The sequence below is a fragment of the Gallinula chloropus genome (genome assembly GCF_964237585.1).
Source record: "Gallinula chloropus genome assembly, chromosome: Z".
Taxonomy (NCBI): Eukaryota; Metazoa; Chordata; class Aves; order Gruiformes; family Rallidae; genus Gallinula; species Gallinula chloropus.
In genome coordinates, this window is record NC_140089.1 from 73,557,304 (window position 1) to 73,581,312 (window position 24,009).

The 24,009-nt window shown below is 45.7% G+C and overlaps 2 protein-coding genes across 4 annotated transcripts; one reads left to right on the top strand and one right to left on the bottom strand.

The window, feature by feature from the left end:
- The first annotated feature begins 328 nt into the window (after positions 1-328).
- On the top strand, positions 329-11,424 carry HMGCS1 (3-hydroxy-3-methylglutaryl-CoA synthase 1). 2 transcript variants are annotated; one of them, XM_084278896.1, is made up of 10 exons: positions 329-372; positions 4,927-5,384; positions 5,776-5,901; positions 6,409-6,573; positions 7,294-7,462; positions 7,586-7,756; positions 8,532-8,638; positions 8,915-9,040; positions 9,299-9,462; positions 9,842-11,424. In XM_084278896.1, the coding sequence occupies exons 2-10, from the start codon at positions 4,937-4,939 to the stop codon at positions 9,932-9,934; spliced, it is 1,569 nt and encodes a 522-aa protein (XP_084135022.1). In that variant the 5' UTR covers positions 329-372; positions 4,927-4,936; the 3' UTR covers positions 9,935-11,424. The 2 variants fall into 2 exon arrangements, with proteins under 2 accessions (XP_084135022.1, XP_084135021.1); XM_084278895.1 differs by lacking the exon at positions 329-372 and adding an exon at positions 3,373-3,407.
- A 142-nt stretch (positions 11,425-11,566) lies between these two features.
- NIM1K (NIM1 serine/threonine protein kinase) lies at positions 11,567-23,595 on the bottom strand (the record flags this gene model as incomplete). Of its 2 annotated transcripts, XM_084278898.1 has the most annotated exons (4): positions 11,567-13,799; positions 16,168-16,436; positions 22,726-22,964; positions 23,525-23,595. In XM_084278898.1, the coding sequence occupies 4 exons, from the start codon at positions 23,593-23,595 to the stop codon at positions 13,050-13,052; spliced, it is 1,329 nt and encodes a 442-aa protein (XP_084135024.1). In that variant the 3' UTR covers positions 11,567-13,049. The 2 variants fall into 2 exon arrangements, with proteins under 2 accessions (XP_084135024.1, XP_084135023.1); XM_084278897.1 differs by lacking the exon at positions 23,525-23,595 and having other exon boundaries at positions 22,726-23,017.
- Positions 23,596-24,009: the final 414 nt, after the last annotated feature.

The window sequence follows — 24,009 nt, forward strand, 5'->3', positions numbered from 1 at the left end:
CCGGGGACCGGCAGCCGTCCTACTCTCACCCGCGGTCGGCAGCGCGCTCCCATTGGCTGCCCCCTCTCACCGCTCGGCTCCCATTGAGCGCCCGCCGACTCTGTCGCGTCCTCATTGGCGCGCTGCCCTCTGGCCACGCCGCGTCACTTTCTCACACCATTCCCCCCGCCTTCTCTGTCAGCTGCGGACCGGCCTAGGGGCGGGACCTGGGCGGTGGCAGCTGTGATTGGCGGGAGGAGCTGCCGCTCAGGGCGCGGGCCGGCGGGCCTTTTTAAAGGCGCCGCACGCCGGCGCCCCGTGTTTTCCCCTGTGCGTGCGAACGGGCGAAGGTGCGGATCGACGAGCCTCAGCGGGAGCCATCGCCTTCGTCAGGTAAGGGCGGCTGAGTACCCGGAGACTCTTGGGTTGGACGGCGTGCGCTGCCGTCTCGTCGCCGGGAGCCGGCCCCTGCCTCTCCCCCCTCCCCTCGGCAGCGGTGGGGGAAGCACGCGTGGGGCGGCGGGGCTGCGGAGCCGCCCGCGGGGTCGGGGATGGGTGGGCGCAGCCGGGGTCGGTGTTATCGGGGGTGCAGGCACGTCTGAAGTGGTGCCTGCAGTGCGGCAAGAGGAGAGAGAAGGAAAGGCGGGGGGAGGGGGGTCGGAATAGGAAGAAAAAGCAAAAAGTGGCGTCTCAGCGGAGGTGTTTGCCCGCACGCCGCGCCGGGCGCTGCTCGTGGCATCATGGAGCATCACCGTGGCGTGGCGTGCGGAGCTCCCTGCCCGGGGCAGTCGGCGGGGGAAGCGCCTCAAGAAAAGAGGCAGCATCCCCGGTGCCGGGCGCTCTGTGTGCTGCCTCCCGTCTCCATGAGATACGGTGGGTAGCTGCTGGGGGGCTCTGCCTTCGCCTCGGGGGCCACAAAGGAGCCTGAAAGCGGCTGCGCCCCTCGGCGAGCCCCTTAATCGCCTCTCGGTGCCACGACCGAGGCTTTCACCCTAGCCGGGAAGGGCGGGGTGGGCATGCTCCCCCCCCCCCCGCTCACGCCATCGACACCCCCCCACACACCCCCCTCCATCGCGCAGGGCGAAGGCAGCCCGGTGCTGCCCCCAGGGATGCCCTCGCCCTCTTTCTTGGTGACGTTTGTCGCACGGATGCGGGCGTCCCAGCACCCACCCGTGGTCCTAACGGAGTCGCGGTGTCGGATGTGCCGGGGGGGTGGTGCCCGGCATCCCCACGATGCGGACGGGTCTTCACGAATGAATTCAAGGTACCGGCCCGGCGCTTCGACGCGTTTTGCCGGTTTCCCACGTAGCACCCATCCAGCGGGTCTGAGTGGTGAGCTGGGCGCGGGGATGCCACATTCATGCGCGGTCCGTGCCGTGGCAAGGCGCGGAGGCAGAGGCAGTGACCTCTCCTGGCGTGATGGGTGTCTTGCACGTACTCGGTACCTACAAACCTTTCGGCTTTGCGGGGATGGCTAGATGATGTCATAGCTGAAGCTGCCGGATCATCACTGTTCAACTTCTGAAAAACAGCCTGAAGTGGCTCTGTTTTCACCTGCAGAATCCAAAGGTAAAACGCCGAAGGGAGTTACCAGTTGCTCTGCTTGTCGCCAACAGGCTGGGTGCTTGTTTTCTCACTCTCAAGTGTTCTGTATGATTTAAAGAATTATGCAGGAAATAATAAAGTCAAATTATTAATGGGATGTTCTCAAATGTGTAACAAAGGCAACAAAAGCTGCCAGCTGTTGTGGGAAAACGTATTTCTGGCAACACTTGCAGAAAGTAGTGGGTGTTTTATGCTGTTCATTTGTTCCCTGCATAATCTTAATGGACACAAAACAAAGCAGGCTTCTCATTTCTTTATATTGAAGCATTTGGGCTCTCAGTCTTTTAAAAGAAATAGTACTTTTGAGCACGCTTTAATTTTCGGTAAAAAAAAAAAAATCAATGATGGAATGTTATTGGCTGGTTGACCAGGAGGACAAAACAATGTTTGTTTTATATCAAGTAAACAATTTTTTCCTGTAACTACTGACTTGATGTCATATGTCCCATTTTCTCCTGCGCAAGCTTATAAAGCCATGTTTTGAATGCAGTACAGCCCGATAGCCCAGACTGCCACGCCACTATGGTAGGCATATTTGTGAGCCAGGAGAATACAGCAGAAAAAGCCTTCCTTTGGTGGTTTTCTGCAGAAAGTTTCCTGATGAGAACTGCAATCAGCAGTATGAATTAAATGCCACTTTTGATACCAAAGTTCTGCAGGGAGGAAACAGAGCAGCTTTCCTCAGCCCTCACCAGAAATGCAGTTCCTTTTGGTATGCTGGGTTTCTGAACAATTTGCTAGTTAAAAGCAACAGTTCTTCTGTGGCTATTACAGGCCAAGTCCATTACATGCTGTGTGCATTGGCTTTCATTGTGAAACTTAAGTAAAATTAAGCCTCTAAGAGCCTCTGTGGCCTCTGGCTTTCAACCTTTGGGCTCCTGGAGAAGAAATGAGCTTTGCTCTGGGCACAAAGCCTGCCCTCAGAGAGGCTCCTGCACCCTGCTGAGTCCTCTTTTGAGGAAAGTGGGATGTCTTCGGCCAGGAGAGCTGGACCTCAAAGTCCTTTTCCCAGCTGGTACTTCGGGGTCTCTGTCTGTAGTGTGTCTGCAGTCACAGGAGAGCTGGGAAGTGTTGGCCTTCTCCCCTGCAGTGCCTGGGCAGACCTGGGGTAAAACAGGTCTCGGAGGAAGTTTTGTACCTCAGTGCTACACTCTGGCCCAGGAGATGTGCACGACTTCCTTGATGTGCTCCTGAGAGGTAGTGTGAGCCTTTACCTGCAGCTCCCGAGCAGTCTCTGGACTGCTGGTGATGCCACCCCGGCTGTGGCCTTAGGAAAGCAGTGATGGCCGCCCCATTTCTAACAGCGTCAACCTGCCGCTGTGTCATGGCAAATGGCAAAACCTTAGTCCTGCCCAGCACCAACTTCCTGGGGGCGGAAACCAGTTTCCTTTGTGTGGTTTTTTTTGGTTGGTTGTTTTTTGGGGTTTATTTTTTGCAGCTCATCTAGTTATGAGACAGGACCGCCTGCCACGGCGTAGCCGTGCAAAAGCCCCCAGTGTCGCCTCTTCGCACTGCGCTATGTCAGTGAGGGGCCGTTCGAATGTGGTACCTGTGCGCAGAAACCGTATCAAGCAGCGACAAACCCCGCAGCCCCGAAGCCGCCTGGGTTTGGCGTCGGTACCCGGCGAGGTGGCTGAGGCAACGCCCTCGCCCCCGCCTTGAGGCGGGGGACTGCGGGCAGCGCCACCGCCCTGCCGCTCGCCGCCGGGGAGAGAGGCGGAGCGAGCTTCCCGCGCAAGCGCAATGCCCGCTCCCAGCCGGGCGGCGCCGGCGCGCATGCGCGGCTCTCCGTGCCGGGAACTGGCCATGGGATTCCGTAACGTGTAAGGGGCCGGCGCCGCGGTCGTGCGGGGCGGCGTGGCGGGGCACGGCCGCGCTCCGCGCTCGAGTGCCTCCGCGTCGCGGGTGGGGCGCGGCGCGGCGTGGCGCGACGTGACTCCTGCCTCCGAGCCACCTCCGGTGGCCGGTCGCTGCCTCTTCGGCCGGGTCACGAATAACCTTGAGGCGTGGCGGGTGGGGCGCCCTCGGTGCCCTCAGACCGTCCGGCCCGGCAGCGGGGGAGGGACGGAGCGGCGCGGCGTCGCCTGGGCAACGGGGCTTCATGTCGGGGTGGGTTGAGGGAGAGGAGGCCCCGGTGGCGGCCAGGGGCGGGTGAGCTGAGGCGGGGGCAGGGCTGTGCTGCCCGGGGTCGCGCTCCGCAGGGGCTCGCTCAGCAGCGCGCCGTCAGCGCGTCTCTGCGTGACGAAAGGCCACAGGAGAAGTGCCTGTAGATGAAACGGGCTGTTCAGGCGCCTCGTATTTCGGTTGGAACTTTGTTGGGGCTGTCAGAGTGGCTGGTGAGCCGCGCGCGCTTACGTAAGGCTGTACCTGCCTCTGAAAACACTTCCGATGTGTCCTCAACGCTGACGTCAGCACGCGTCCTGTGACGTGGTCGTTCCCGCAGAGAAAGGCGTTACTGCCTTATGCGGGGCCTCGCGGTGCCAGAGGCGAGGTTGGGCGAGGCCGGTGCGCCGGGACACGCAGCTGAGCAGAGGGGCAAGCGGAGCAGCGCGAGGTGTTGGTGGTGGTCTGGGGAGCGGCGGAGGGGCCGAGGATGTACCAGAGGCCGGAGTGTCTCCTTCAGTGCAGTGACAGCCAAGTCACGGGGTTACAACAGGAACACTTGGTCTGAAGGGGAGAATTCCTGTGTGTGCATCTCAGCCTGTGAAATGTGCCTTCAGGCCCGGTGTTAGGAGTTGCAGGGTTCCAGAATGCTGAAAACAAACAAGCAAAATACCAAACAAAAATATATTAAAAAAACCACTTCAGGTTTTCCACCACCCTCCCCCTCCACTGTCTTTGTTGCAGCTGCAAAAACAGAGTGCCTTAGGTTGCTTAGTTTAAAAATAAAAATGATTTTGAAAAGCACTGCCTTATCTTAAGGCAGAAATTTCCTGGTAAGGAATGAATTTTAAACTTACCTTCTCAACTAGCAAAGTTTATTTTAAAAAAATCCAGCATGTCTGACATGGTTGTGTAAAATTGAGGCTTTGTGTATAAGCAAAAGCAGATTAATGAACATTATGACTGATTTTTCAAACACTTCACGCTTGTTAAGCGTGTGTTTTGCTTCAGTGAAGTAACTTGGTCTTAACCTACAGCTGTTCATCTCCAGGACTGAAATTTGTACTTTCACTTTAAAATAAATACAAATGACTGAGTATAAATTGCTACGGAATTCCTGATGATGTTTACAGTATGCTCAGACCAGAGTCTCATGAGAGGCAAAGCCTTGCAAATAGAATACCTGAAAAAAATCATCTTTTTTTTTTTTCTTTCTCTTTTTTTCTTCTTTCCCTAAAGATCTACCACAATGCCTGGGTCTCTTCCAGTGAATGCTGAATCCTGTTGGCCCAAAGATGTGGGAATTGTGGCACTGGAAATATATTTTCCCTCTCAGTATGTTGACCAAACAGAGCTGGAGAAGTATGATGGTGTGGATGCTGGGAAATACACCATTGGGCTAGGCCAGTCAAAGATGGGGTTCTGCTCTGACCGGGAAGATATCAATTCTCTCTGCTTGACTGTGGTTCAGAAGCTCATGGAAAGGAACAGCCTTTCCTATGATTGTATCGGGAGATTGGAAGTTGGAACGGAGACGATAATTGATAAATCAAAATCTGTGAAGACTGTCCTCATGCAGCTCTTTGAAGAGTCTGGTAACACAGATGTGGAAGGAATTGACACCACCAACGCATGCTATGGAGGCACTGCTGCTCTTTTTAATGCTATTAATTGGATTGAGTCCAGTTCTTGGGATGGTAAGTTCAGGGTATTTTCATGAAAAGTTACATCATCCCCTGGTTTTGAGTAGTCTGCCTTACAATGACAGCATTCCTGTTTCAGCATATAAAACCCAGAGAGTAAACTTTTTCTCTTCTGAAGTCTTCTTGTTAAAATCTGTGGGCATTTGCTGTTACTACAGTTACATTGCAAAAAAAAATAATGACATGGTAAATAATCACTGGTCTTTTCCTGTAAACTTTGGTGGCTGACAGGAAATTGAAAGGAGGCGGGGCAAGTCAGGATTGAAGAGCCCCTTAATCTTGAGGTCATCTCTTCTTTAACCAAGGTCTAAAAATTGCTGATGGATGTTAAAACATGCTGGATTCTTGGCTGTTCCTCATGGTTATTTCTGTGTGTTTTTCACAGGACGTTATGCACTTGTGGTTGCTGGAGACATCGCTGTCTATGCCACTGGGAATGCCAGGCCAACAGGTGGAGCTGGTGCTGTGGCTATGCTGGTCGGTCCAAATGCTCCGTTAATTTTTGAGAGAGGTTAGTCCTGTGACAAAACAAATACTGCTGAGCCAGATGACTGGAGCCATTCTGAGGCCTGTTCCCTGGGGTTGGTGGAGGGCTGGATTAACTCCCAGTAACGTGAGAAATTGTACTTTGTCTCCTCTTGCTCTGGGCTGACTTGCACAAATCCCATAATAGGAGGCAGTAAGGAAGAGCTCAGGATGTTCCTATCTGTTTATTTCCTTGGGGATTCTCCATTAAAATTGACAAAGAGTGGACTAGAGCAGAGTAACACCGCACTCTACTTCCAAGGCGAAGTAATGAGAACAATGTGTAACTTGTGTTTGTCATGCTCAGTCCTGCCATACTGCACAAGCAGCTGAGGGCTGTGTGAAAACACTGCCTTGAAGGGCCTGAAGTGCTGTGGAAACCTCGTTGGCTGGGTCCAGACATTGCTTGTTTCCCCACACATGTGAAGTGATGTGTTGACTCTAAGCAGCTGAATAAAGTAGTTTTCAACTTCTGTCAACTTCTGTCCATCAGGGTTGCGTGGAACCCACATGCAGCATGCGTATGACTTCTATAAGCCAGACATGGTCTCTGAGTACCCTGTAGTTGATGGCAAGCTCTCTATACAGTGCTACCTCAGTGCATTAGATCGCTGCTATACTGTCTACCGCAACAAAATCCACGCCCAGTGGCAAAAGGGTATGTAGCCTCACCTGATGACGTTGCAAGATCTGGCAAATGCTGGAATGAATGTGTAACTACACAGACAATGCGTTTTCAGCTTTTAGCATCCAGTCTAAAGACTGGTAATTGGGTTCTTTCCTTTGTGTTTGTGTGTTCTGAGTTGATTGAAATGTTTGCTCTCTCCGTAAGAAACGTGTTTCTGTTCTGGAATGACTATCAGGTACTTAGTCAGAAAGCAGTAGTCTCAACAGGCTTTTGTTGGCATTAAATACCATAACTTGCTTAAAAGAGTATTACTCACCCCTCCACCCATGCTCTTAAGGTGTTTGGGTTAATTAATATTTAAATGTTACGTAATGATACAATTTCTTTTTTAAAGCCCAAATGTTTAGTAATTGCTTCGCTTATATTAAGCCACAGGTGTGAGGATTACAGTTAAATGACATAGATAACTTAGGATGTCAAAATGCTGGGTAGGAATGCGGAGGTTTTGTTTAGCTTATAGCTTCTAGAGTAAGTGCAGACATTGTTAGTTGGTGTGAAAGATCAACAAGAAACTGGTTTCAAAATGGAAGTAGCAGCAGTATCTTAAATGAATTTGCCAGCAATAGTCTTAGTTGCCTCTTGCATGCTGATGTGTTACTGTCACTGGAATCCTGACAGCCCCTATTTTATTTTCATGGTTGAAATGAGTACCAGACATCGTTTGTAATGCAACGTTTCTGCCACTTTCAGAGGGGACAGACAGGCGTTTCACCTTGAACGACTTTGGATTCATGATCTTCCATTCTCCTTACTGTAAACTGGTACAAAAATCTGTGGCCAGGCTCTTGCTGAATGACTTTCTCAGTGACCAGAGCCCAGAAACAGCAAATGGTGTTTTCAGTGGTCTGGAGGCTTTCAGGTGAGAACGGCTGCTCTATTCCTTATTCACATAATCTTAATTTGTTAGACATCCAAGGTTTGGTTTTACTTTCTGTTGTTTTATGTTTCTGAATTATTTTTTTTAAATATGTATTTTTCATAGGGATGTAAAACTTGAAGATACGTATTTTGACAGAGATGTGGAAAAAGCTTTTATGAAAGCCAGTGCAGAGCTCTTCAATCAGAAAACCAAAGCTTCCTTACTGGTGTCCAATCAGAATGGAAATATGTATACCCCGTCGGTCTATGGTTGCCTTGCCTCTCTTCTGGCCCAGTAAGCATAACATTGGAAACAGTCATAGCCTTTAATGTATAAGCACATAAAATGTTTTTGTTTCAGAAAGTCTTTTGTAGAAGCAGCATCTAGCAAACCTTTACCTACTAGATTACCTTAGCAGAAAGACTGAAGTTAAACATTTACTCTGCAGAGACAAGCAGATTCCAAATTTCTGTGTCAGAAGCTGATCTGAAACAGCTCCTTACTGCCTTCCAAACAGGACCTTATTTGTAAGATTGTGTCTCTTCCCAGGCACAACCTTCTGCCCTCCTCTCCCTACAGAAAAAAACCCAAAACACTGTAGTGGAAAAAAAAGTGTCAGAAGGCCTTTTCTGTTTCACTATAATAAGCAAAACCAAGTTAAATTATCATTTACTTAATATTTTTTTGCAATGTTAGGATCTTGCACATTTTCATGTAAATTTCAAATCAAAGCTTTCCTCTTGGATCCTTTTGTCTTTATTCTGACTTTGCCTTCCCAGATGGGGTGGTTCATTTTAGGGTTTAGGTCCTTTAATGACAATCAGTGGCTTTCTAGGTAACCTTACTCTGGGCATATCTTTGTTTTGTTTGGGCAGCTGTGGAACTTAAAACAGCAGTGTTTGAAATCGTGTTTTTAGAAGGCACCATTTATGCAGATAGCATGCTCAGTGTGTAGTGTAGTCAGTATAATCAGATGGCTGCTCTTTCTAAGATAGCTGTAGTTTCTACTTATATAAAACTGGCACCTTGGCTCAATTCTCCCTTAAAAGAAACATTTCCTGATTCACAGGTACTCCCCGGAGCAGCTCGCGGGACAGAGAATCAGCGTGTTCTCCTACGGCTCTGGTTTTGCTGCTACCCTGTATTCCATCAGAGTTACACAGGATGCTACTCCAGGTGAGTGAAAGGAAACAGCTCGCCTCTGCAAAGGCTTCGTTATGCTACCCATCAGCATAAGTAAACCAGAGTAATGCCTAGCAGAGTAATTACACTAAACTGAAGATGTTCCAGCTCCAGGGAACGTTTAAGTGTTTCCTTAGGCAGATGAATAACATCCTTCATACTCTGCTAATGTTTATATTGAGTAAATGGGAATATTTTGAACGGGCCTGAAAATGCAAGCATGCAGTTCTAATCACTGGTGCTAACTTAGGTGATGCCTTTGTGTCATAGGTTCTGGACTGGACAAAATAACTGCCAGCCTTTCTGATCTCAAAATGAGACTTGACTCAAGAAAGTGTATTGCACCTGATGTCTTTGCTGAAAACATGAAGATCAGGCAGGAAACGCATCATTTGGGTAAGAACTTTGTAAATATTAATCGTTGCTAGTCTTAGAGCAACGTGCTCATCACTTAATTCCCATGACTTCATAAATGACTGGGGTGCTTCTGAATAGCTGGCGCTTCTGAATAGCTGGCATTCTTAGGCCCAGGGTGGCTGAAGTTAAAACGTAGGCTTGTTCTTAATGTCTTCCTACATCTGAATTGCAAAGGCCTGTGTGGTGTGGAACTCTCACCAGAACTGGACTAACGGTGTGTTACTGGCTTTTTTACAGCCAACTATATTCCCCAGTGTTCGGTGGAAGATCTCTTTGAGGGGACGTGGTACCTTGTGCGTGTGGATGAGAAACACCGCAGAACTTATGCGCGGCGCCCACTTCTGGGTGATGGGCCTCTGGAGGCAGGAGTTGAAGTTGTCCACCCAGGCGCCGTTCATGAGGTGAACACTCAGCACTCTTTTCTTTGATGCAAGTGGTGGAACAGTTTATATGTTTGTCTCAGCATGTGCATGTATGTTAAAGGAGGAGGTGGTCTAGCAAGTTCTATTAAATCCTTTGTTAACGTGTAACATGCAAGACAGAAGTACAAAAACTGAACGGGGGATTTTAAAAAGTACATTTCATGATAATAAGAGTGAAACCAGAACAAACCGGCTCTTTCCACATAATTAGTTTGCATGAAGCATGACCGATCAGATTGACTTAAGACCCAGCTGGCCAGCGTGGCATGAATGTTGTTTGAGAGTTGGACTAGTCATGAAGTATGAATGTCTGTGAACTAGAAAACTGTATTTAATGGTTTTTTTCCCTTCCTCTTAGCACATCCCAAGCCCTGCTAAGAAAGTGCCAAGAATCCCTGCAACAACAGAATCTGAAGGCGTTACTGTTGCCATTTCCAATGGGGAACATTAAGATACCTCTGTGAGGTGGGGAATGAAAAACGTGTGAGGGTAGGGTGAGAGAGAGAGAGAGAGAGAGAAAGGGAAAAAGGATTGCAGTAGTGCTCAAGTTTCAGTGTGCAGTAGTACTTCATTGGAGCATGGAAGAACTGTTTAAGCTCCTTGAAAAGATCTGTCAAAACATGGCGTACTCATATTTATCGTATTTTCAGAACACTAAACCCATGAATATACTGGAGATGGAGGGACTTGCCAGGGGCTGTGTGGATCCCTTAACATGTCTGAACTTTTTTTAATTGCTGAGTAGTAGCTGTACTCTTATTACAAGGTCTTTGTACATAGGATCTTCTGCTTGCTCTGTCCATGTAAAATGACTTGAAAGCTACACTGTTAAGTTCTACGTGTACTCGAGTGTGTGGCAAGCTAGTCCAAGCTTTTAACGTTAGGGTTCTCAGTGCCTTGACAGTAACCAGTCAATCTTCCAAATACTGCACTTCTCTTTCCCTTTATCACCTTCCCTTTCTTCCCCCAGTCTACCTCCCATCACCCCATTGCTTTCAGAAAGGCATAGAATCAAGTAAAACTCACTGCTGGAATAGAACCTCTCTCTCCAGTCTTGGATTTGGCACCTTTCAGGACTGTTTAGTAGACATATTTAAGGCAGCAGAATTTTCAAGTAAAACTTCTAGCTATTGCAGAGCTGTTTTAATTGGCAAAGGAAGGGAGGAAGATCACTTTGGAGCTCTGGCCTCTCGCTGTTCTTTATATAATGCATTTCTAAAAGACTATTTCTAACTCCAAATTTGGCTTTGTACTTTGACATCCTTTTCACTATTGGTAGTATTGTAAGCATGGGGTCTTTTATCCCTCCCCTCCTTCCTTCCCCCCTTCCCATATGCAAGCTAAATGCTATCCATTTTGCAAGTGGTAGGCACACAATACTAATGGGGATTTTATTCTGGTAGATTTTTAAAGCCCAGATTGGAAATGAACTATAACATGAGCCTTGTAAGCTTGTAATATATATTTAAATTGAGCTAATGTACAGAATGAAGTTTTGTTGAATTTATTTCTTTGCTAATTCTACAAAGCTACATTATTTAATATAATGTAGCAGAACCTGACTTGTCTGTTGAATTACAACTTTTTTGTGTGTAATGAAGTGTTTGTATTATCTGTCACTCACTAGGATTTGATAACTTGCTGTATTTGTACAGTCAAGCCTTGTTAAGACAGTTGTTTATTATAAATTGATGAAAACTAATCTTTGTTCTGCTGAAAATGATGGAGCAATGGTGCATGATGATAGTGTTTGCAAGTATTTTGGTTTAGGTTGCCCTCGTGAAACTTACCTTGGCACCAGAAAAACAAATTGCCATGGAACAAAGTCCATTGCTGGCAGTGGACAAGCCAAGGAGTGAGCTACTGGCACAGAGTTAACCCAGGGACCTCGTGGTCTGTGAGGCTGATCCTTCCTTAAAATAAAGTTTGAGATATTTGAAACCTGGTGCAGTAGTGCTGGCTTGTTGGGTTTTCAGGATGCAATTTTTCCTTTAACAGGAAGGAAAGAGTGAAAACCTGCAGTTGTGGGTTCACAAGCAGTGTGAACCTTCTGGATCTTTCATTCCATTCCAAGAGTGGAAAGAAAGTGATGTTTAGGCTGGTGCAAAAAGATTATTTTAGGGCTGTTTTTTTCAAGATAAATGCTTTCATATGGAAACTGTTTATTGTAGGGGAATTCATTCCCAGCTTATGAAATACAGTTAATCTTTACTACTGTCTTATGAAAGGTGGTATTGTTTCACCCCGCTCTGAAACACTGTGAAAGGGGATTGGTTCTTGCTTTGGCCTTACCTGAGCCTCATTGAATCCAGTTTCTCATGGGTGGCTTTTAGCAGTCATTCTGCGGCTCATTTACATTTAATTACTCCTTTTAAAATGAACTGATCATCTCATCAGTCCCCATAATAGAAAAGGCATCCTGCCTTTAAATTTGGAAGCACCAGCTGTACTTCCCTCTCTAAACACTGTAGTAGTTTACTTGCCTTAACTGAATCCGGTAAGCTCTACCTCTTGGCTTAGGCATGTCCACTATGCCTGTTCAGAGATGGACAGCGCCTGTACTTCCACCATTTGCACTGGACATGATGGCATTGAAAGTACAAAATAAGCAATTAAAGCTGAAGGTAGGAGTTAGTTACATCTAACTGATGCTTAGAACAAGAGCTGTCAGACTATCCAACTTTTAACTTGCCGTTCTCAAGAGTATCAAAATCCTCTTTCCACCACCCTTTGTTGCCAAAGTAGCATGTCAGGAGTTCGTACAAGCCTGTAATGCTCAGTATGTAAGTGGGTTTCGCTATTGGCTGCATTCAGCTTCCCCATACCTAGTGCTAAAGCAAGAATGTAAACTTACAGGAGTTTCGGAGTGTGCTTAGGTCTTTCTGTATCAGGGTGCAACTGAAGGAGCCCAAGGGCTTCTCATCTGTCAGAACTGTTCAAGTAATGGGATGGTCGGAGGTTGCTCAGCCTGCTATCCACTGGGAGCTGCAACCACACCCGCGGGGCTGTTGCGTCACATCCTGACTTGCCTTTCTGAATTGTGACAAATCAGGAACACTGGTCAACAACAGAATTGCTGGTTCTTTAAATAAAAATAATAATTAAAAAAAGCTCTGATGTACATTTTATGATGTTTAATTCGCTGAAGAAGTTCTAAAGAAGAATTTGCAGTTGTTTAGATTGTGGTCTGGTTTCTGCTTAAATTCAGTCCTGGTTCGCAGTGGTAAAGTTGTGTCGAGGTGAAACTTCTTAGGACATGAGGTGTTACATGCCAGGACCAAGGATATCCCAGGTGTGTTAACTTAAATTCTGGCCATTACTAAAAGGTTACCTTACCTGTTTCACTTACTTGGGGATCTTGCCCTGGCTGTACCATGTCTTTGGAGCAAGAGACAAACAAGTGCATGAAAACTCTTGTCTTTTAGCGCATTGCTGCAACTTGAGAAATGCAAAGGAGATGAGGCATTTTTGATTTATTCAAAAATTACAAAAAATGGTACAACAGAACTTGTGAAAATTTAATAAAACCCTTTAAGTGTGCTGAGTACAAAGCCTGCAGTGGTAATTTATAAAATAGAACACAACTTGGATGTGTGCTTTATCCCCGTGTAAGAACTTATTCCTCTCCTCACGTCTTGCTCTTTGGGGTCTGGATGGGACATGATAGGAACACATTCCAGTGCCCTTTTCTTCTGTACTTTGTGCAGAACAATTCTGTAGACCCCTGTTATTGAGCTGCGAGCGTCTTTGCCCCGGTTATTCTGAATGTGCTCTTCTGTGATCCCCAGATCCTCCAGAATATTTTTCACCTCAATTTCTTCCTCTTTGAGTGTACTGATCTCTGATAAATACTTCGGATCCAGCTTAAATGGCTGTAGAGGTTTTGGGTACTGTATTCCCTGCATCCACTCACTGTTCATAATCAGTTTGACAGAGTACCGCTCAGTGGGTACTGGCTGAAGGACTCCTTTTATCAGTTTCTGGCAAGTCTCTGAGAGGCAGGGAGGCAAAGTGTATGTCCCTTCAAGAATGCACTTTTTCAGTTTGGCCACTGTATCTGCCCGAAATGGCATGACACCTGTTGTCATAAAGTATAACAGTATCCCCAGTGCCCAGATGTCCACGTAAATGCCAACATAGTTTTCATCTCTGAAGAGTTCGGGGGCAGCATAAGGAGGAGAGCCACAGAAAGTATTTAAAGTTTCATCTCTCTTACTTATTGTGCTGAATCCAAAGTCTCCCACCTTCACACAGGTGTTACTGGTGTAGAAGACATTTTCTGCTTTCAGGTCCCGGTGAATGATGTTATTCTCATGCTGTAGAGCGAGAGGAAAGTTGTGTATTAGCTTATTCACAAGGAAGTTCCCGAGTGGCTTGCTGTTACCATCGATTGATTACCACACAGGAGAAAGGGAGTTGCCTTGGACCAAGTGGAACAGTAAGCACTGCAGTGAAACTGAATGGTTAAACGATTTGAACAAATTTAACTTAATTTTCTACTGATAGGCAAACAATACAGTAGGTGGAGAAGCTGGTAAGAAGGATGCTAGGTTGGTTTGTTCAAGTACAGCAGTCACTTGGTTACTATACAAACTATTTTCATGAGTCATAGAATACATAAGGTCGGAAGGGACCTTTAGAGGTCATCTAGTCCAACCCACTGCAGTGAAGCAGGGACATACATCTTCACTAGATCAGGTCACTCAGTGCCCCATCACGCCTGACCTTGAAAATCTCCAGGGATGGAGCCTCCAGCGTGTCCCTGGGCAACCTGTTCCAGTGATCCACCACCCACATATTGAAGAACTTTTTCCTAATATCCAACCTAAATCTCCCCTTTTCTAGTTTAAAACCGTTACCCCTTGTCCTACCGCTGCATGACATTGGGAACAGTTCTTCCCCAGCTTTCCTATAGGCACCTGTCGGGTACTGGAAGGCTGCTATAAGGTCCCCTGCAGCCTTCTCTTCTCCAGAGTTCTGATGGCATTATGGCTAACCCTGCAAGAATAGGTATCTTCACAACCAAAATCTGTATTTTCAGTTGCTTTTGCAATTACTATCTTTCTGTAATGTAAGCAATGAAAAATATTTTTTCTTTACTAATTCTTTTTTTGCATATATTGTAAGCTTCTAGACTTGAAACATGACAGCATTTACCTCACCAAGTGAACATAATCACAGGTGAAGTAAGTTGCAACAATTCTGTTGTGCATTCTAACGTCAATGAGGAACTGGTGGTGGCAGGAGAAAAGAACCACAGCCTTGTGACTTGCATTTCATGTTGTAGAACACCCAAGTTCAGTGGTGTCCTCTAGTTTTAGAAATCTTAAATAAACACACTGTAACTTGAATTTTTCCCTTTGGAAATGGCAGTAGCAGCCAAGGACTTGAATTTGCTCTGCTTAGTGGTGATATGTCTGTCTTGATTAAATAAGGGTTTAGTGTCATCTTTGAAATAACTGGGAGGATTGGATGTGTTTGAGCACTCTGTTCTATGCTTTGACATAACAAGGTGCATATATCTGGAGGCAGAAAGGAAGCCCTTCAGCATCCTAAGACTTGTAAACTGTCATCAGTAACAGGCAGGGATCTTCTGTCCTCATGTGGACTGGCAGCAGTGAGATGGGATTTAAGTAGCCTGGATTTGATGGCTTAGCAAAAGTAAGAGGTTTTGCAGAAGTCTGTGTGTACCACTGAAGAGGTTGGCCAGCTTGGTGGTCTGGGTTTAGTGCTAAGAAACATAAGTGATCTTGAAATGTAAAGTTCCAGTAGCTGCTGAGTACCTGCCCTAATGGTGCTGATGCTAATCCATCACTTACAGCACATACGAGCATTCGGTCAAAATACATAAATATGCATACTGTGTATGTATGCACAAGCAGTTTGTAATGCAATTTCTAGACGTCTGACCTGGTGACAGCCTTGCTTTTCAGTGCCTATTACGTGGCAGGAGAACACGAGCCACCGGAGGGCACCCTGAGCCAAGTTTAGGAAATACTGCTTCGGCTCGAACTTGCACAGCAGCGTGTTTTTACGCTGCTGTTTGAAGTAGCTGTAGTTGCTATGCAAAGTTCAGAGGAGATGGTGCTGAAGTAGGTAACTGCTCCTGTTCTGGCTTTATAAGATGCTTTGGGCTCTACCCAAATAGTATCCTAAATCCAGTTGCAATACTGAAGACTAAGCAAGGGGAAGTGATTTGCTGGGTGTTAACTTCACAGATGTGTGCCAAAGTGAGCACCAGGAATTAACTGTCTGAAGTTCCAGTCTCCCACATACATTATTAAGCAAGCTGGATGTTTGCAACACCTAACAAGCCTCTTCTCTGGAACACCTTCTAGGAGAGGAATGACCATTCCTATGTTTTGAAATAGCTGGAGGGAGGAAACCAAGTTTTGTTGCCTACAGCAACTTAAAGTGGCCCAGGAGAATGCTGTTGCTAAAGGGATGGGTCCACCCACCAGGTGCTCCTACTTCAGTCAGCACAGAGGCAGTAACTCGCTTGAGCTGGATGTGAAACTCTCTCAGATACCTTTCAGACAGGTCTTCTCCAGTGGTGGTGTTCTTAGGAAATGTGGGTCTGAAACCTAAGTAGCAGTAAAGCAGCTAGTTGAAAACCAAAAGATACATCCACAAAATCTGCTAAGAGTGGAGGGACAACATGTCTGTGGAAGAAGAACAGCTTACCATGTGCTTCACAGCAGACACAATCTGGGAGAAGATTATTTTACACTCTGTTTCTAGCAGCTTCCCTTCTGTACTGATTTTAGTGAAGAGCTCCCCACCTCCTGCATACTCCATCACCAGGTGCAGTTTTGAGAGCGTCTCCACTACTTCATACAGCCTGATGATATTTGGGTGGTGCAGTTTTTCCATGCTGGATATTTCACGAGACAGCAAGCGCTGAGTCTTCCGGTCTAGCTTTGTCTTGTCCAAAATCTTAATTGCAACTTTCTCTGAAAAGAAAAATGGGTTTCTATGTTGTTAATGCAATAGGTACAAATGGTAAGTCTCTTCACCTACAACAAGGCTTGGTTATAGAAGTGCAGTAAGATTTCACCTCTGATCAGCATAAGCTAAGCTGGAGAGGCCTGCTAAACCCTTTAATCTTTCACACACAGCCATGCTCCTTTCTGTCTACATCATCCTCACTGCTGAGGTGGCTGAGGGCTGGTAGAGCATTGCAAGGGCTAAAGAAATCATCTGCTGTCATAGTGTGCTCTACTCCTGTCAGCCTGATGGCCACGGTTACAAGCATCAATCTCCTTTGGGTGTCCAATGCTGGTAATGAAAGGGTGCGCTCTCTCTTCCGTTGTGAGCCCAGTGGTCTTCAGATGAGCCAGGCCTGAGCCTGGTACTTGCAGACTGAGGGTGTTGCAAATGTAGGTGCTTTGTTTCAGTGCATACAAAGGGACAGACAAACTTGGGGGTAATTTCTGGGCTCTGGCTGTAACCCTGCAAGTTTATAATGGAGAGATGTTTTTAAATGGATGTGACTTCCAGAACTCTTCCCTAACCTCCTATCATACACCCCCACAAATTCTCAGCTACCAAAATCAGAGGCTTGCCTTTCTCAGGAGACCTATGCCAGTTTTTCCAACATCTTCATGCATGAGTAGTTCTTTTCTTGGTACTGTACATAGTACAGGAAAATCAATGTTTTTGATATTATAAAGTTATTCAACTCAAGTTTAATATTTCAACGTATATGAAGAAAGTGATATGGATATATATGCATATATCCATCTGTACAGATCAAGAAAACTCCATGTTTGGTATATTAACCTTTCTGAGGAACATACAAGCATAAACTGATACACACATGCCCCCCAATAAAGTGTGGCAAATGCAATTCTTGTGTCAAGTGCTGAATTCCCCCCTCTGATGTGCCTGTTTTCAGAAGGAGCCCATGCTGAGCACTGGGCAGTCTTCCTCCTGCTGCTTCCCCTTGACCTGTTCTGTGCTTTCCCGTGAGCCCCCTAGGAAAACAGGCACCTACTCCTGCCTGGTGCTGATGGTGAATCAAGAGGAGCAGCAGCCACTGGATGGTAACCACACACGACACTGATCCTGGCAGAGCTCTGACTCCTGACCTAGAGGTGAGAGACTAAACCCCTTGTCACGTTGGTAGCATATTCAGCACCTAAAGAAGAAATAGCATCAGCTCTCAGTAGGTAACATTTACACAACAAAATACTTAGATACTACAGGGATAAAAGTTCTTACAATCTTAACTATGAAACTGCTTGATTTATAAAACTTGGGGGCATAAAAAATCTTCTAGGTTACATGCCCGTTCTTTTTGCTGGAATTTACCATTCCTCCTGGACAGTTTTCCTACAAAGTTTTGAAAGGAAAAGGAGTTTAAAAAAAAAGGAGATTAGAACTGAAGGGCCTGGTCCTATTCACATGGCACCATAAATCAGGACCAAGCTCTTTTAAATCTATGTCATTGCAGCTGCATATGCATGATGCACAAAGAAAAGCAGCCCACCTAAAGTGTAAAAACCTTATACCCCCCTTTTCTTTTTTAAACTTGTTCTGTTTCCAAAAAAAAATGCTTGCTTTACAAATCCTGTATTGCCCTTGCAAGGCAGCAGTGCTGCACAGAAGGGCATTTTAGCAAGCAGCTTGTTTACCAAAACACTGGGTAGAAGAAGCTTTGATTGACTATGTGCAGCTGAGGTTTGAAAAGAGCTAGCTGAAATCTAAATAAGAGAAGTTAGGAAAAGGTTACGAAATAATTTCAGGAGGAAGTGGTGCATGCAATAACAGCAAAAGGAAACCTTTGGGCTCTTCAAGCAACTACTGGGGAAATCCCATGGGACAGGGTACTGGAAGGAAAAGGGGCCTATGATGGTTGGTCCATATTCAAGGAGCACTTCTTCCAAGCTCAAGATCAAACCATCCCAATAGGAAAGAAGTCAAGAAAGGGAGGCAGAAGACCTGCAAGGATAAACAGGGGACTGCTGGGCAAACTCAAGTGTAAGAAGAGAGTCTAAGGAAGGTCATGGAAGGAGGGGATGGCCTCTTGGGAGGAGTATAAGGCTGTTGTCAGGACATGTTGGATGGAAATTAGGAAAGCTAAGGCCTCTTTGAAATTAAACTTTGCAAAGGAGGTCAAGGATAACAGAAAGGGCTTCTTTGAATACTTTGCAGACAAAACTAATGCTAGAGGCAGTGTAGGCCCTCTGCTGAATGAGGTGGGTACACTGGTGACTAAGGATAGTAAGAAGGCAGAGTTACTGAATGCTGTCATTGCCTCTGTCCACACTCCTGGAGACTGTTTGCAGGAGCCCCAGATGGCTGAAGCCCCAGAGGAAGTCGGATAAATGATGAGTCTGCCTCAGTAGATGAGGATGGGGTCAGGGATGAATTAAGCCATCTGGACATCCATAAATCCATGGGTCCTGATGGGATACCCCTGAGGGTGCTGAGGGAACTGGAGGAAGTCATTTATAGGCCACTATCCATCATCTTTGCTAAAACCTGAGAAACAGGAGAAGTGCCCAAGGACTGGAGGAAAGCAAATGTTACTCTGGTCTTCAAAAAGGGCAAGAAGGAGGACCCAGGTAATTACAAACCGGTCAGCCTCACTTCCATCCCTGAAAAGGTGGTGGAAAGACTTATCTTTGGTACTGTCTGTGACACATCAAGGGTAAGAGGGTTGTTAGAAGCAGTCAGCATGTTTTTACCAAGGGGAAGTCATGTTTGACTGATCTAAGAGGCTTTTAAGAGGATAAAAGCAGGTGGATAGATGATGGTAAGGCAGTAGATGTGGTCTACCTTTACCTCAGTAAAGCATTTGACACCATCTCCCACAGGATCCTCATGGCTGAACTGAGGAAGTGTGGTCTGGAAGGTCAAGTATGAGGTGGATTGAGAACTGGTTGAAGGGAAGAAGCCAGTGAGATTTGATCAATGGGACAGAGTCTGGCTGGAGGCCTGTATCTAATGGGGTCCCTCAGGGGTCAGTACTGGGACCTGTACTATTCAATATATGCATTGATGACCTGGATGAAGGAATAGAGTGCACCATCAGCAAGTTTGGTGATGAAACAAAACTGGGAGGCGTGGCTGACACACCAGAGGATTCTGCTGTCATTCAGCAAGACTTAGACACGTTGGAGAGGTGGGCAGGGAGAAGTTTAATTAGATTTAACAAGGGCAAGTGTAGGGTCTTGCATCTAGGGAAGAACAGCCCCAGGTACCAGTATAGGCTGGGGACTGGCCTGTTGGAGAACAGTGTAGGTGAGAGGGATCTGGGGCTCCTGGTGCACAGCAGATGACCATGAGCCACCAATGTGCCCTCATGGCCAAGAAGGCCAATGGCATCCTGGGGTGTGTTAGAAGGGGTGTGGTTAGTAGGTCAGGAGAGGTCCTTCTCCCCCTCTGCTCTGCCTTGGTGAGACCACACCTAGAATATTGTGTCCAGTTCTGGGCCCCTCAGTTCAAGAAGGACATAGAACTCCTTGAAAGAGTCCAACGCAGGGACACCACGATGATGAAGGGAGTGGAACACCTTCCTTATGAGGAAACGCTGAGGGAGCGGGGTCTCTTTAGCCTGGAGAAGAGGAAACTGAGAGGTGACCTTATTAATATTTATAAATATGTGAGTGTCAGGAGGATGGAGCCAGGCTCTTCTCAGTGATGGCCAGTGACAAGACAAGGGGCAATGGGTGCCAACCTGCCCGGATACATTCCCGTGTGATTTAGTCTACATGATCCCACTCTGGTGGAGTGGGGGGCAGGGAGAGGCAGGGTTGGGACTGAATGATCTTTTCAGGTCTCTTCCAACTCCTAAAGTTCTGTGAAACAAAGCACAAACATAACCAAGTTAAAACTGCTTTAAAAAACCCCACAAACTAGATGCCTGGATATTCCTGCCTTTGCAATTGATGTTTCACATTAGACTGCCTTTTTATTAGCTGTGAAGTTTGGCTGCTCTTAATTGCATCTATTCTGCTGTGCTCTCACACTACTTTTGCCAGCTGGAAGGTATGTAAAATAGAGGTTACACAGAGCTTAGGAACCTAGCACTCCTTAGCAAGCAATCCTACGTGTCTCTGGAGAAAATCTCTGCCAATATTCAGGTAAATAGTGCGGGTAATGCTGAACAACCTAATACACATCCTAGCACCAAACATTTTCCTGCATCCTCTAAGAAACCAAGACAAGGTTCTTCATCCAGTATGATCCTGCAGTTTTTTGTCTTTCCCTCCTGAAAACTTTGTCACATATCCTGCTGTGACAGATCACAAGGGCTGCAGAACAGCACATACATGTAATTGCAATAGAAGCTCATCTTGGTAAAGAACAAAATCGTTTCCTTTTTTTAATCTAAGGTGACATGTAAGTAGAAAGACCACACTTACAACCTAACATGACAATAACTGGAGAGCTAAGCAGCCCCCCCAACGCATAAACTTCTCCCTACCCCAGAGATCCACACAGCATGAACAATCAGCCTTTGTATTTATGTAATCAGAAAAAATATTGTATGTGTAGTGCAGGAATATCGCTTCAATACCAACACAATGATGTACATCTACTGAGAAAAAAGGGAAATCCTCTTTGTGGGAGGTGGTGGTGGAGTGTATGCATGCATGTGCCCACATGTCTGTGTTCCTGTTCTCCTATCTGCACGCTGTATTTAATGAGCACTGATGAGCTCATGAGTAGAGATGAGTCAGAAGACATTTACAACAGTTACAAAATTTAGTACTGAGAAATTAACTCCTTCCCCAGTGAACATTTTAACAAAAAAACCCAACCTACTAATAAACCAATCAAAAATAATTTTAGAAACCTCTGGTCCAAAAGAACCTTTAAAAAAAAAAAAGAAAACATGGGTTTGGTATTTGGTTTGTCCAAGCTTACTGTATTCACTGACGTTCAAAACTGGTTTTCAGGTCTATTCAAATGCTAAAGCAACCTCTCTCCTAAGTAAGTTCAGCAGGTAAAATGTTCATCCAGATCAAATTTATAACTTCCTTTCACTAGCATTCTTCCTGTTCCCAGTACAGCAACACTATTTCCTTCAATAGTAAGCACAAGACAGTTTTCTTTGCAAGAAAAAAAATCACAGAAGAGGAAATAACTAGCTGTGGGCCAAGTGGAGCAGAGATGCTTCTCTGAAACAAGCAAACCCAAAACCCCACACCCAGCTAAAGCAACCATTAGGCATGAACAGGCTTAAATTTGGAAAAAATAAATACCACCAGTTTCCCACTTTAAATCCCAGCACAACAACTGCTGCACAAGAGGCATAAATGTGAGCTTTCACACATGTGCAGTCTCGGCCGAAAGAGTTGGTTAGAGAAAGTAACAACAGGTAATACAGCATGAAGGCTTTGGAGTGCATCTCCTTCTCTCACATGTAAGATGATGCAGGGAAGTACCATCAAGCAAATTGGAAAGAATGAAAAAAAACCCGATATGATAATAACGTACAAAGATGTGGGGGAAACTAAGGGAAAATCAGAACAGTTTCTTTTATTTTAAGAGGCAGATGAAGAATCAGCACTTATAGCTGAAGTTCACTGCAGTTACCTAGCCTGTTGAGTTCTTCATAGAAGCAGTATATAGGGTGCTTTTCCATATTATAAAAAAAAAAAAAAAAGGGCAAAACCACAAACTGCAGTTTGGCTGTACCAGAGTTTGTTTCCATGCACCTGCTCAATGCACACCTACAGCCCTGTCCCAGCTTTTTACAAGAATGAACTGCCTGAAAATGAATCAGTAAAGCAGGAATAAAATTTCTCACCAAAATTACTGTGACCAAACAAAAGCTTTGGTGATACTAGTAAAATTTGCAAAGAAACAAAGGAAACCTTGTTCACTCTGTGGGCAGGAGCACGCCTAGTCAGGGTGCCCTGGGGGTTCACCACCTGCAGCCCTGCAGTCCATGAGCTGGGGCAGGGAACAGGGCAGATGGACAGGACAAGTTGTAGGAGGGAGGGGACAACACCATGCTTTAAAGTGTTTGAGCTGTGAGATGAGATGCATTAACTCCATCAAGTACAGAGATTAGTTTTTCTTCTAATAGCTGTCACCTAGAGAAAATGTTTCTAGTTCCTTTAAATCATTTATCTGTGACCCTGCCTATAGATTCACTCAACCACCAAAAAAGATTCACACAAACTATATGTATATCTAAGGTTCAGACAGCACCCTTCTTCCCAAAGGGGTCCATTTGTACATGTACAGAACTAAGGCACAGGTGACTCCCTTAGCAGTGCCTACCTTTGGTTAGGGAATGAATTCCAAGCTTCACTTGTGAGAAATTCCCACTTCCTATTTCTCCTCTGACTCGATAGAAGCCAATTCTCTTTCCCAAGGTTAATTCTTTCACCACTTTTTCATTCTGGGACATATCTTGCATTAGTTTCTCAAATGGGGTCAGCCTGTGCTGCCTGTCCACTTCATCTCCTCCATAGCACTCCGTGTGTCCATCATCTTCTCCACTGTCCTCACGGTGCCACCTGGAGTAGCGGTGTTTTCCAAGACTTCCTCCATTCACATATCCTGTTGTCATAGTCTATAGGGTAATCACTTCCCCATTTAGCAAGATGTCCTGATGAGGAGTTTAAATGGAAGAATTCTGTATAAACATGCACTCCTGCAAATACTCAACTCTGTGACAAACTTAGGAAAAAAAGCAGCTTACCAAAAGTCCAAGGATTAGCTTGGAAATGACTTTAAAAAAAAATCTGGCATATCTACATATTGCAGTTCTGTTCGAAATCAGAGATAAAGCTGGAAGCTATTTACATCCATCTCTCACTAAACAATTTAGTGTGTCGTGATCTTCATCTACAAGGTAAAAGAGGCTTTGCAATTAAAACTGTAAACTTTGTGCAAAGAAGTGGCAAGTTGCTCACAGTCTGTGCAATACATTTGACACATGCAAAACATTTGACACGAATTTCCAGGCTTCAGCTTGCCCCTCTGGAAACTAACTTGATAGATAAAGGTCAAACAAATAGCTGATGAACTGCTCTAAATAAATCCAAATGCTTCCAGTTCATTTTGAATAGCTGACCTTAAGAGCGCAGTTATCCTTGATTCTGGTACCAGTCCAAGCGCTGAACGTAGCATTTGCCTTTGCTTCATTCTTCAGCCTGTGAGCTTGTCACACTGCCTTGGAAATGTCTCTGTGCCTTGAAGCCTTGCTGTAAAAAGTTTGTTGCCTCTCTGTTTCCTTCCCATGGCAGGTTTAACAAAGCAACTGATCCTGGAAGACGATGGTAAAAGCACAATCTGTGCACCAGGCGACAGGAACGCTGCACCTCAGTATCCCTGCAGTCACATGGCAGGACAATACAGGATTAAGTAACTGCAATGTCACGTTAACCCTCCTTTATTTAGATGAGCTTTCTTTAACGCCTTGAGCCTGCTCAAAATTTTGCCAGACGCACGGTGTGCCTAAGCAGACAGATGAAGAAAGTCATTAAAACCTTTACATAACAGCCATAGGCTTCACTAAATGACAGCACACCAGATACCATTTCACCAATTTAACTGCTT

Bases quoted from the DNA above. Each gene is read 5' to 3' on its own strand.
- HMGCS1 (XM_084278895.1), top strand. The intron at 6,574-7,293 runs GTATGTAGCCTC...TGCCACTTTCAG, and splicing joins CCACGCCCAGTGGCAAAAGG to AGGGGACAGACAGGCGTTTC. The intron at 9,041-9,298 runs GTAAGAACTTTG...GCTTTTTTACAG, and splicing joins GCAGGAAACGCATCATTTGG to CCAACTATATTCCCCAGTGT.